Source organism: Gavia stellata, chromosome 4 (assembly GCF_030936135.1).
Source record: "Gavia stellata isolate bGavSte3 chromosome 4, bGavSte3.hap2, whole genome shotgun sequence".
In the NCBI taxonomy this organism is placed as follows: domain Eukaryota; kingdom Metazoa; phylum Chordata; class Aves; order Gaviiformes; family Gaviidae; genus Gavia; species Gavia stellata.
The window spans coordinates 69,532,371-69,545,955 of NC_082597.1; the positions used below are offsets into that span (position 1 = coordinate 69,532,371).

General features: G+C 42.2%; 1 protein-coding gene across 4 annotated transcripts in view; it reads left to right on the forward strand.

Moving 5' to 3' along the window:
* Window positions 1-13,585, forward strand: part of CACNA1C (calcium voltage-gated channel subunit alpha1 C) — a 490,625-nt gene that overhangs the window by 395,302 nt on the left and 81,738 nt on the right. For 2 of the 4 annotated variants that reach the window (XM_059816758.1, XM_059816759.1), the window contains exons 19-23: window positions 4,335-4,467; window positions 6,167-6,296; window positions 9,743-9,802; window positions 9,939-9,998; window positions 13,456-13,562. In XM_059816758.1, coding sequence (XP_059672741.1) covers window positions 4,335-4,467; window positions 6,167-6,296; window positions 9,743-9,802; window positions 9,939-9,998; window positions 13,456-13,562 — 490 coding nt within the window. The remainder of the gene's footprint in view (window positions 1-4,334; window positions 4,468-6,166; window positions 6,297-9,742; window positions 9,803-9,938; window positions 9,999-13,455; window positions 13,563-13,585) is intronic. The other 2 variants (XM_059816760.1, XM_059816761.1) reach the window with 2 other exon arrangements.

The window sequence follows — 13,585 nt, forward strand, 5'->3', positions numbered from 1 at the left end:
ATTTTCTAATGGTGAGGCTAGAAAAGGTCGTGAATATGGTTGTGGAAGCCCAGCATTACTGAATGTTGTTAAGAACAGGTCAATAAAATATCTGCCAGAAAGACTTAGACATAATAATTAGCTGATCCTGGCTTAGCAGAGGCACGAACCAGAGGGCCTTTTGTGATCCTTTTCTGCTCTGCTTTTCTATGTTTCTATGATTATGTAACAGGCTGTAATATGTAAAAGCCACATTCTCATCTATTCCATGATTCCTAATAAATGTCTGATAATAGGTTGATGTGATAGCATAAAAAAAGACACAGTAGTTCATTTTGAATCGATGGACAAGGGTTTCAGACAAGCAAAAAGGAAAACTTTAATTGCATTTGATTTTCAGTACAAAAAATTCCCGCATTTGCTATAATTTTATTCATCCATATTCATAGCCCATTTATCAGGAGTGTGATTCCAACACCATGCAATACTGTTTTAACATTGCCTTGGGCAGATCACTCCGGCTTTAATCTTCCCAGCACCTCTATAGGCACAGGCACTTACTTGGACACACATTGCCAGTTGCTAAGGGGTTTGTGTGAGTCTTTAGTCTGTTCCCTGAATTGTTTATCAGTTCTTTGTGAAGAGTGAAGTTGATCTCTAACAGCTTGCAAAACTACCTGACCACTTCTTTCAGAGTTCATGCATATCAACCATAAGGCTCAGATGCAGTCAAGTTTTGTAAATCCCTTGTTACATCAGATTTACCATGGTTATCTATTCCCTTCTGCTGTATAAAGCTCAGAAACACCAAGGCCCTCTCATAGCTGATGTGGCATGTCACATCTGCCTTGTGTAGTCAGTTTTGGGGAACAAGGCCCTAAGGCTTTCCCCGGCATTAGCAAGCAAGAATTTCCCAATCTCCATATGTATCCCTGTCCAGTTCCCTTGTGGCCATCTGACCAGTCCAGAATCCTTCTGCTGATTGCTGATCAATCCAGCTGGGGTACAGGAGATGCTGTGCAGCCATATACGGCCCATCTGGGAACACACCTTTTCTTGCCCGCTTGCATGTGGATCCATTTCAGCTGTGCTTTGAGTGAAGCATCTTACTGCTTCTTAGATGCAGTCAGCTGGTTCTACCTATTTTCTGGTTTTGATTTACGCTGTTAATGCCTGAGACCTTTCCATGACTGTGTACCATTCCAGCCTCTGAAAGCATCCTTCACTCTAACCCAGTGTTCAGAAACAATTTGAGTTACTTCATTTGTTTTCCCTTTATTCTTTCAACCTAAGCTCGCTCAACCTCCTATTTGTTTACACTGCCTCAACCAGTTTTCGCAATAACTTCTTCTGACTCTATTTGCTATGCAGTGTTGCTCTTAGCCCCCAGAATACTGTGTGCTTGCAGCTCATCAGATCACCTATCCTCTTTGTTCGAAGGAGAAACTAGTTCTTCCAGAGATTTGTGTACATTAGAAGGATTATTATAATGATATGTTTATTATAGGAAGACAGGGAGCTAGTCTTGCAGTCTAGTACAAAAACAGACAAAGAATTCAGAACGTCAGATGAAGGTAAAAGCTTGGGGTGATTCATGGGAGCTTGAAGCAAAGCAATGTCCTTACACAAGAGTTCTGGTCTTTGTATAGTCAAAAAAAAAAATCCTCATCATCGAATTTCTCACTGATGCTGCATTGTAGCCTGTGTGTGCTTATGGCCTCACAACCAAAGGACATCACCATTCTACTGAAGCATAATTCAAGATTACAGTCCCAGATTTGAATTTCCTTCAACTTTAGGAGAGTTCAAACCTAGATCTGAACTTGACAGCTCTGAGTCATGTTTCTTTATGATTTCGTGGCAAGCTTCTAGTGAACAGTCACTTTTTAAACACGAATATACCTTAGGTATAGAAAACAGTCAAAGAACAAGTGTTGGATTGCAGCTGATGTGCTGCCTAGCCCATCTGTGAATACCCTGTTGACCTTTGCTTCTATGAATACTGGCAACTGTGCCACATACTGTTTTTATATGTAGGTAGATAGCTTAGGTAGTGACCTGAGCTGAGGCTGTAATCATGTTATTCTTCACGTATTTGGGACTCAGTGTTTCCTTTCTTTGGTGCCTTAGACCCTACTTTAAATGAAAAATATTTAGAACATTATTCTTTATCTATGGCTGAGGAACTGAACGTGTTTTCTGGTCTGAAGGTATGTGGTTGGCAGACACAAGAAAAAGAGAAGAGGAACAATGTTCTTTATGGTCTTCATGGGGCTGATCCTTCTGCTAAGAGTCCATTTTTCTGAGGTGTTCTGTACCCATTTGAAAGTGTTTTTTTAAGCATTCCTCCAAGTAAAAGAAAAAGAGTGATCTAATAGTGAAGGCACAGAACAGGGACACAGAATACTAGTCTTCTTAAGTAAAAGCTCTCAAATACCCTACGTGATCATAGGCATCGGTATTCTGGACTGTTAAAGAAGAAAAAGAATTTGCTTACCTCATTCATTGTCAGCCCACTCTCAAAACTGTAGATAAAAGGTGCAAGTGCAAAGTATTATAATATTATATAAATATGAGCATTAACATTAACACCAATTTTACAAGTACTATGCACAAAAGCGCTTCTGAAATAATGTTTCTTTAACTAATAAAGCCTGTAAAAAGAGTATTATAAAGTATATTGCAACATAAAATTGAGCTGTTAAAAAATAGACCAGCTGAAAAAGTACAAGCTCTATGTACCAGCTCAAACATCTATCCAAAAATCTATCAAGTGAATTTGAGCTGAACTCTTGCTGCTAGAAGTGTAAAGAAAGAATCCCATTTGCATGCAATAATGGCATGCATTGAAAAGGCCACTTTTCTCCTGTCTCCAACAGCTAGATTAGGATCTGTGCTGAATCATCTGTTCTTTCTGATGTGTCCATTACCAGATAAAGTACAGGACCTGCCCCTAAAGGAACAGGCTCTTCCTGGAACTTATCTCACTTTATGAACTCAGGATAAACCTTTTAACTAGAGTTTTCTCCTTTGCATTGGCTGGAAGATGAATAAGTTGCATCTAACCTGTCAGGCTCCTTCCTTAAAATATTTTTTCCTGTCTTGCTGATTAAGTGGGAGGATTGGGATCTTTAAAATAGCAAAATCCTATCATGTCATTTACAAAACAGCATCTGACTTCAGCAGGTAGAAGAAATCCTCAAAGGTGGAAGGTTGTCTTTCACATACCACTTAGCCCACATCTCTGTTTTTTTCCTTGAGGGTGCTCACTGATCTGCACAGTGTCTGGAGATTTGCTCCATAGGCATCAGGTTAGAGAGTCTCAGCCTTGTTCCCACCCTTTCAATCTTTCCCCCACTGAATTATGAAAGGGGACAATTTTAAGAATTTCTGACTGATGTAAGTCAAAGTGGCCATGCTCCATGTTTGCTGAGGCATACATGTGCTTATCCAGACACAATCCCACATGTGGCAGTGGCTCCATGGAGAGCCCTACAAAGAAGAGAAAAACAGATCTTGATAAACTGGAGGAAGGGTCTGAAGAAAATAAGATGCAGTTCAATAAGGATGAGTTCAAAGTGCCACTCTTGGGAATAGTCAGCAGCACAAATGCAAAGCAGGGAGTGACAGGCTAGGCAGTCGTTCTGTGGTAAATAATCTGTGCTTTGCACAAATCAGAAACTGATGGCAAATTAATGCCAGAGTGTAATGAAAAGAAGTGCCTATGAAGGACATTTAAACAGGAGGATAGTATTATAAGCTATAATAAGTAATCCAGCTCTCCACTGCACCAGTAGAACTTCAACTGCAGGTTAATCCTGCAGATTACCTGGAGGAAAGTAGCAAGAATGATCAGAAACCTAGGGAACAGAGCACCTCAGGGAAGACTGTTGTTGTTTTGCTCTAGGAACCAGAAATCCTCACAGAGGCATAATAATGGTCCTCAAGTATGTCAAAGCCTTCTGCAAGAGGAAGGGAATTTTCTGTTTTCTGTATCCATGGAAAATAAGAGAATAGATAATGAATTTAGACCACAGCAAGAAAGATTCAAGACAGTCGTTAGAAGAAGCTTTTTTTGCAAAAGGGACAGTGAAACAGCTGAGGATACTGTTGTGAGGATATTGTGGGTTTACCAGCAGTAATGGTTTTACTGAGAGACTAGTTCAATGTCTGCCAGGGCGAGCACTGGGTAGCGGATGCTGCCTTGGAGAAGGGAAGTGGACAAGGAACCTCAAGCTTTCATCATCCTATTCCAATGATTCTTAGTTTTTAGCACTAGTTATGACAGAGTCAAGTGCCCCAGCACTCCAGAACGGGTTGTGTTTTGCATTAAAAGACAAAAATGCTTCTTACAGCAGAGGAAGATGAGGAAGAACCTGAGATGCCTGTCGGCCCTCGACCTCGCCCAATGTCTGAGCTGCACCTCAAGGAAAAGGCTGTGCCCATGCCTGATGCCAGTGCTTTTTTCATCTTCAGTCCTAACAACAGGTATTTAAGAGACCGCTTAGCTGGAACAAGGAGGTGGAGAGCAGGTACCCCTTCCACGCTGGGCCCCAAAGGTTCTGTGGTGCAGAGCTCCCTTTCAGCAGTTCATATCAGAGACCTTCTTTGACCAGTCTCTTCTTTAAAGGCCCTGGCATGAAATCCTCATGAAAGCACAACTGTAGGGAGCCCCCTGACAATATTCAATGGGAGTTCATGGCACCTGCAAGGCTGATTGAAGACACAAACCATGAAAGCTTCAGAAATAAGGGACTTGGAGGCAAGTCAATAATTGGAATTCCCCAACATATTCAGGTCCAAATTGCAAGCGAGCAATCATGCAATCAGTCAAGCATGAGGTAGGAGCTTCCTGTCCTAATGGCTGCTCAAAATCCACTCCCAGTAGGGAGTTCATGTGTCTCTGCTCATTCCTACGTGTCAAGAACGAGCATACAAGAAAAGGGAGGAGGAGGATGATATTCCATAGCTCTGAGGGGAGGCTGAGAAGAATAGTTCTTCTCTCACACTCTTCCCTTTGGCTCCTGCAATGTGGCTTCACATTGCCCCACCTGTCTTTACAACATGGATCTGTGAGACCAGTACTGTGAGTGGAGGGCAGAGATAAGACACAGGGGAATACATCTTTCCAAGCATGCAGAAATGAGCTTGCTGCCCACTACCATGTATCCCAAGATCTCCCTTGTGGACTTGGCCTCCAAACACAGCCCCAAAGTAAGGCAGGGCTGTAAAAGCAGAGCTAAATTCAGAGCCAGTCTTTCCACAGCAGGGCTTGTGCCACTCCTCCTTGGATATGTGCAACAGGGAGGGACTGGTGATGATTGGGACTCAATGGATTCTAATGCCAGCTTTGCCACCCACCCACTGTCACTTGTTGAAGAAGTAAATTAACCTCTGCAATCATCTGTAAAATTGCTATAATAGTGGCTTAGAGGCTTAACAGCCAAAAGTAAAGCGAAATAGATTAATGAAGTGCCTCTAGAATTATGCATAGGACTGTTACGAGGTTTAAGTTCTTCTATCCTGATACCAACATATGGAAGGTGCTATAGTGGTCTCCAGTAAGCATGCTGCTGTTTGATGAGAGACTGCTACTTCTTTACTTGCTAGTTTCCCACTAAGAGCACCAGGCGCTTTATTAGGGTGATGTTTAGCAGACGCCAGCCTGCCCTATATCCATTTGGCCAGATCTGTGCCCTGTTAGCAAGGTAGATCCCCCATAGCTCCTGCTCAGTGACACTCCAGACCCAGCTCAGAAAGACATTGGCCACCTCAAAGCCTGTTTCTGCTGCTTTTCACCCTAAATGAATAGGAAATGGTTCTGTGAATGAAAGCAAGGGATATAATTCTGGGTTGGCAGGTTTCAGACCACATCTAAATCACAAAAGGCTCTGTCAGGAGGGGGTGACTGTTCTCTATTCAAACGCACAAAGCGTGAGTCCTGCAGGCAGCTGATCACTCTGTGTGCATCACTGCATCCGTGGAGAGCCAAGGCTGCCCAGCGCCCAGCAGGGCCAAGCACAGCTGCCTGGGCCCATCGTTCTGCCTGCTGCTGGGGCAGAGGGAAGCTGCTCTGCAGAACAATCCTCCAGGGCCAGTCCTGCTGGCAAAAGAGGAGGGAGGAATGTTTCCCAGGTCTTGCTGTTCTCTGAAAGATAAAGTTGTGCCTTTCCTCTCTCTCTTGCAGGTTTCGCGTCCACTGCCATCGAATCGTTAACGATAACATTTTCACCAACCTGATCCTATTTTTCATCTTGCTCAGCAGCATCTCCCTGGCAGCTGAGGACCCTGTTCGACACCTCTCCTTTAGGAACCAAGTATGCTTCCCATCCTGCTTCCCTTGCTGTGTATTAGAAGTGTAGTACAAGCAGATCATGAGTTGAAGCCAGGAAAGGCAGAAAAGACTGCATCAGAGGCTTGGGGAGTGACTCTTTTCCCTGATTTGTGCCTTTTATAGGCTGTGTGTGAAATCACTGGGTTTTGCAGGGAACACGAATCACTGCAGAATTTGGCCTCTAGTTCATTTCAGAAGTGTGTGTAGGGGAAGGAAGGACAGAAGGCTGAAGCAAAATTTTTGTTCCCTGGGATTAAGACATTAGATATGGTCTGTAGAAACATTGATTGGGATACAGATAATTCTAATTCAGCGGATTTGCAGGTTCCCTTTGGAACATTTGTTCTCCTGCCACATGCTTTCTTGTGAACTAAAAAGCCCAGGGCCTGATTTTCACTTTGTTCACATGGTGCAAATCAGGAGTAACATTCTTGAGTTTGATGCAGTCACTCTGAGGGAAACTGGTGTCATCAAAGTCAGAATCAAGCTATTTGAACGCAAGCTGCAAAGCTATCATTAGATTTGAGATAATCGTCAGAAAATGTGCTATGTTCCTCTCCTCACCAGCCTGGGGGAAGGAGAGGAAGGCATTCAGCATGGAGATACATTCTTGCCTTCTTTCCTGACCATTCTTATTAGCCTTTTGAAATGTTCAGTGCTCCCTTAATTTTGCCAGTGATTGTTTCCATTAATCTGGGGTCATTGCAGAAATAAGAAGAGTCAGCAGTCATATGTGAGACTTCTGATCCCTGCTGTCTGCAGTGGTATTTTGGTGCCTTTATGCTGGAAGAGCTTGCTAGGCTTAAAGAGTGGGACAATTTTTTGTTGTTGTTCAATAATAAAACCTTAATTTAACACTCAGTGGTCTACCTCCCTGAAATATCCTGGCCTGAGCATGCATTTAAGCACATAAGTGAATGCAGAGAAGGTGTTAATGGAGGTTTATTCCTGAGCTTATCTCAGAGTTGCTTTGCATTTTGTCCTGAATGACTAAATAGTACAGTCAAACCTGTGCCACCAATGACCCACTTGTGCATGGCTGAGTGTGCCCACCATGTAGGCATAAATGTATGTCAATATGTATTAGCACTGCAGCATGATGTCAGCTGGCACATGGGCTTCCGACATGCCACAGAAGCCACTGCAGAATCTGTAGCAGAGAGATTTAAATGAGAAAAAAAGTAGTCAAAGCTGGTTGTCCTGGATAAAAGAGCTGAAGGTTTGGGGCAAAGTGTTGTTTTGTGTATTTGAAGCCACTGATATTGGATGAAAATCTGTGTTTAATTTTTGCAGGTACAGATGTTTAAAATGTATCATACAAGGGGACACTGACAAGATGTTTGGGTTGCAAATGTGGTCTGCCTTTACACTTTGACAATAGAACAGTAAGATTGCGTCCTGCCCTGTGCCCACACAGAGGCCTGGGAGGGAAAGAAAGCAAGCAAGCTGAAAGCAATCTAACTGCCTCTACCTTCACTCTGGAACAACATAATCAGGCTTTAACCTGTGCACAAGGACTCATGTCGACTAGTGCTGCTGTTGACACAAACTGTCCCAGGACAGGAACAGAGAGAACAACCTCCAGCATGGGCTAGCAAAGAGGCTTGGACACTGCTTCTTTTCCTGGGGCGGGCTAGTGGCTGCATCTTTCTTGTGTCACACAGGGCTCAGGCAGCAAGTTTTTGGAAGTGCCTCCCCAGTCTGATCAAATAGCCTTTAAAGCCCAAGCAAGTCTTAAGACTTTATGTGCTGACAATATTCTCCTGTTTGCACCTTGGCAAGGTGCTCATTCATTTTAATATATTCTAGAGTAAATTCATATTTAGATAAAAATAAATATGTGTGCTGATAATTGGTAGTGCCTGCACAGGTGGAGCAGTGATCATTTTCATTAGGCATGATTTCATCTATAACGGACGTCTTTACTAGCTGTAGCTTTGGGGCCAGATTCACCAGTATGCTCTAGCTGCTTTTCAGTGCTCTGGTGATGTAAAGCAGCTGCAGGTACAGCTTAATCACCCACTTTAATCAAGTTTATGACTGCTTTATGTTGGTGGAGTCACGCAAAGCGGCCTGAGAGGACCCATGAATCTGGCCCGTTGATTATAAAATTATTCCATTGATATAATAACCAAATGTCAGAACCTACAAGGCAGCAATGCAAGGGGACATTTCCAGTTATAATGTGTGTACATTAATATAGGATGCAATTGAGATCTGTCTATCCTTGAAATGGCCCTTTTTTAATTCTCTAAGTTGCAAAAACTGATAGAGCCTGAGACATCCTTGAAGAAGTGAGAACAACTTGGGGTCAAAAATTCAGCAGTGACCAGAAGAATTTTAAGTTACAGAGTCGCAGTAAGCGATACATCCCCCCGTTTGACATTCAATGTCTGCAAATTAGTCCAGATTCAGATCATGCTTAAATAGTGCAATCTAAAATAATCCTGTAGTTTGCAGTAGCTACCCCACTGCCCATGGCATATCAAGCTGTAATAACCTAACCACCTATAAATCTGAGTTAAGGTATGGGCATTGAGATACAATAAACACCTGTGGGATGGGAGAGGGTAGTTTACTACTGTATGTTTATTAGCGTTTTAGCAGTAAAGATTTATATTTCACAAATGATCAGTTTTATGCAGCTTCCGTATATTGGCCTTCCGGTTTAGAACTTGGTTAAGCTAAAACAACAGTAATCCAAGGGCATGATACTTTTGATTTTCACCATTTGTGATGAAGAGAACACAAAAATGGCTTGGGATATTGGAATACATTGGAAACAAAGAGAGTTCAATTCTGGTCCCATTAGTCAATGAGAAAGTTCCCATTTGCTTTTGTGGGATGTCAATTGATCAGCAGAGAAAGACGTTTCTGTCATTGACGCTGTTACTTTCAAAATCGCTTTACACTTCCAGACTTGCTGTTGTCTTCTGTGGCACTCTAGGGACGCTTTTTGTGGTCTGTTATGTATGCCACCGGTATCCACATCACCAGGTCTAAGTTAATGGGAATGATGAGCATTTCAGCTTGCCTGTTATCCAGAATGCCAATAGTAAGATGCAAGATTTAAGTTAGGCATCTTTAGCACATGACCAAATTATGGTTGCAATACAAGAGCTGGGATCCCGTTCAATTGGCAGAGTCTTTGTTATTCATCCTAATCCAGGGAAAATCAGGACAGAGAAAAAAAAGAGCTAGAATGAACTGCATGAATTTGCAGTTTGCTTTTCTTCCTTTGCGAGAGGCACAGAACAAGCAGGACCTTCACTGCATTCAACAGGACATTGTTACAAAACCATTTCCTATATAGTCCTCCTTGTTCCCTTGTTAAAAGGCATATGTATTTGATTTTGAACTGTGATTTCCCATTCAAGTGATCAGTCACTGATCTACCCTCCCTGCTCCTATTCCCTTTTGTTTTTACAGATTCTCTTTTATTTTGATATAGTTTTTACTGTCATTTTCACCATTGAAATTGCTCTGAAGGTAAAGTGCCCATCTTCTCTACCATTACTTGTTCACAAGCTTACTAGTTTTCTGCCACTATCTGTTGCTAACACACACGCCTGTTTGTTCCTGGGTCACGCTCGGTACCACTAACCCGATTGTGCTTATTTTTCAGATCCTAGGCAATGCAGACTATGTCTTCACTAGTATCTTTACATTAGAAATTATTCTTAAGGTAACCAATCTGAGCAATACACTTGTTTTCTCCTTCCTTCCTTTCTTTCTTTCCTTCTTTCTTTCTATCACTCTCTTTTCCTTTTTTTTTTAACCCCAATATTATCTCTGCACAAAGGACTGTTTATCTTTTGATTTTATTGTTTTGGTAGTTGCTTAAAAAGTCTTCTGTGAAATTTTGATATTCAAACTTGTCATTCAGGGCCTATACCAAAACAATGCTTTTTAGGGGAATCACAATGAAAGAATGATCCTGTTGGAAAAAGTAAGAGGAGACCAAGAAAAAAGCCATCACCCCATAAATTTCTCTCTCTACCCTGGCCAGTATTTCCAAAACAGGATTTGTTTGCTGTGCAAGGAACCCTGAGCACATAGACCTCCTCTTACACATGCTACAACCCAAAGAGAAGGTCTCCATTCTGCACAAGTCACGAGGCCAGGCCAGAGGGCGGCTGATGACTTCTGTAAGGTTATAGGTGCACAGTCAAGTAGGATACAAGAAGCACAGTGCAGAAGCTCACTTTTAAGGTGTGGAGAGGTATCCAAGAGTACAAATCACTGAAACACCAAGGACTGTAGCTGCAAATGAAAATTGCTGCATCACCTGTTTGAAACCTGGCTTCCCATTTCCCAGGAACATGCTCTATACCAAGGGAAATGTGCAAGAGAATGGTTTAACTCGGAAGAAAATAAAAATAGGCTGCCTTGTTCTTAACTCCAATTTTCCCAAATTGGTAGGCTAATAATGTAAATAACAGTAATTGAGTAAAGTTCTGGCTTTCTAAATGCTAGGTTCACTTGGAAGCTTGGTTTTTTTCTCAGCAAGCTAGTTCTAAGTGCTGGCAAGCAGTACCTTAGAGTTGCTCAAATCTTGCAGCTCAAGACCCTAATAACAGTATCCATACTGAAGGCTGGCAAGCAGGGTGGCCCCTGCATATTTTTGTAGAGAAACGTGCTTTTTGATATGACTTAAAATCACCAAAGCCATAACGTTCTCCAAAGAGGTATACATATTATGCTTGTGTGCAGTATGCATCTGTGTTTATATATTAAATCTGAACATGCACGTACCAAATGGCCAACCAAAAAGACCTGTCAAAAAAGGAAAACATCTCAACAGCAACATTTAAAAATAAAACCATGGTTCAAGGCACCTGTTTGAACTTAGAGTTACTAATTCTGCTCCCACTGAAGCAAATGGTAACACTCCTAATGACTTCAGTGGAAGCAGAACCTAATCCAACCTATTGGCGTGTTGCTCTGTTTTCGTCAGGGGAGTGTACTGCATAGTACCTGAGCCTTCCCAATGTCCTCCTGTTAACTTCAGTGGATTTATGTCAACACCTCTGGATATTCTCTGGGTTCAAGTGGGAGAGGAGTGCAAGGACTACAAATGTTTAAGAAACTCTTCTGTTCTTATTCTGTCAGTTCCTGCTTCACAAGTTACTTGATTTCTCAGGGCGCGTTTCTCTGCTGCCTTGCAATGAGCACAATGCTTTGTACAACAGCAAAGTTAGTGTAAATGGTAGGAAACAAAAGAATAAATGGCCATAGGATGTTCAAGGCTGTAGAGAAAAAAGCTTCATCTGCCCTCATGTTGCTGATGACACCTGCAAGCCTCACACTGCCATGGTGGAGTCTGGTGAATGTTAGCAAGGCGACCACCAGGTTTTTTTAATTGGCATCCTAAAAGCTTGTTCAATGCCCCAGATGGGAGGCAGACATAGATTATACACTCTTTGAGAGTCTCTTCTGAGATAGCAAAATCTCTCAACAGGCTTGAGAGAACCACAGTTTGTATAGAACTTAAATTCAGCAGAGCTTCCCCTCCTGATTTCAATGGTGTCTCCTTTCTTTCAAGATTGCCATACAAAATCTAACCAGTAAAGGGGATCTTTACCACCTTTGTTATGGCAAGAACCCCTCCCCCCTTCCCCAATTGAATGTGTCTATAAGTATAAATTCTAAGCCAAGACCAGAGTTTATACTTCCTCCCCTTCTAAGTTCTGTCTGACTGATTGATAGTCATTTCCCTGATGGATGGATGTTTGGTGAAAAAAAAATCTGATATACCATGTGCCCTTCCACCCTCCTCTGAATAAAATTGTCACAGGTAGGAATGGCTGGAAACCACTAGCAGGTATGCCATCCCGAGCTATTAGCAGGAGCTAGAAAACTCCAGGTTGAATTTCTAGTTCACACTTCTCAGCTGGGAGTCTGGCTAGAGCTTGTCTTTGAGGAACAGTCTCTTGGTGTCTGCTTCAAGTAACTTTAGACATCTAACTTAGATGATATTCAGAGGACCAAATTTAGAAGCTTGTGTTCCTAACCCAGGTAATGGAGGGAGATTTGCAGTTGTGGGGATAGGGTTTCTTCAAAGCAGCCACATTAGATCACTCACCAAGTCTAAGGTAGGTGGTACAAATACCCCCATCACCTCACCCTTTATAACCATGCCAGACCCATTTAGTCAGATTTTGTAACTGAGCTCAGTCTAAAATTCAAATTCTGAGCTCAGAAGTGTTTAAGTCTGACATTGTGGCTGAGACCCATTTGTGTTTACACTGTCACTTAATCCAATTCTGGAGCTGTGACATCCTACCCAACACCAGCAGGTATTCAATACACCTTCATACCTAGAAGGGGCAGAGAGTTCCTTGTCAAATATGTAAAATCTTTCCATTCCTCTACTGGGTGATGTTCATAATGATTACCTCCACAAAGAAACCACTCTGTCTCAAGGAATCTTACCTTGGGCTTTGTGAGGAAAACCAAGGGGAAAATGCAACTGCTTCTAGAACAACAATGGAGGAAGCTGGATAGGGGTAGGAAAAGGGATACAGGACTGAGTTGAACAGAGGGAGCAAACTGAAGAGAGCAGGAATTCCTCCTGTTGCTTCAGTTCAGCTCTGAATCATCAAATCTGTAAGGGATTCTGGTTTTTCTTCATGGAGGAAAGAGAGCTCAACTGTCCACTGCAGCTGGTCTAAGCATTGAAAAACATTACGAAAGAGCCCTTTCTATTTTATATTTTTAATTCAATTTAGCTAAAGAGGCCTTTATATAATACAAGCATTATACTCACAAGTGGTCTCTGCCACTGAAGAAGAAGGGAAAAGCACATGATTGCAAAGAGTAGTTTTTGCAAGCAGTCATGCTGCTGCTTTGCTGATTCTAAATGTTATGTACTCTATGCACTCAAAGTGCATATTTTCCTCACTGAACCTAGTATTTGCTTTCCCTAGTTAGGTCTTTCATAGTTACCTTACTGTCTTCTTTGCTCTCTTTTCTTTCAATGGGGACTCAACTTCTCCTTTGGGGTCTGGGGGTAAATTGCCTGCTACGTTAGAAATACTGCCCCTCCCCAATTATATACTCTGAGCACAACCAGATGGGTTTGGTTTCTGAACAGATGCTAATGGCAAAGTGTGCTTGTGTTTTCATGTGCCTTCCTGCAGATGACCGCATATGGGGCTTTCCTCCATAAGGGCTCCTTCTGCAGAAACTATTTCAACATCTTAGACCTGCTGGTGGTCAGCGTTTCTCTCATCTCTTTTGGGATCCAGTGAGTGAGCTATTTTCAACTGC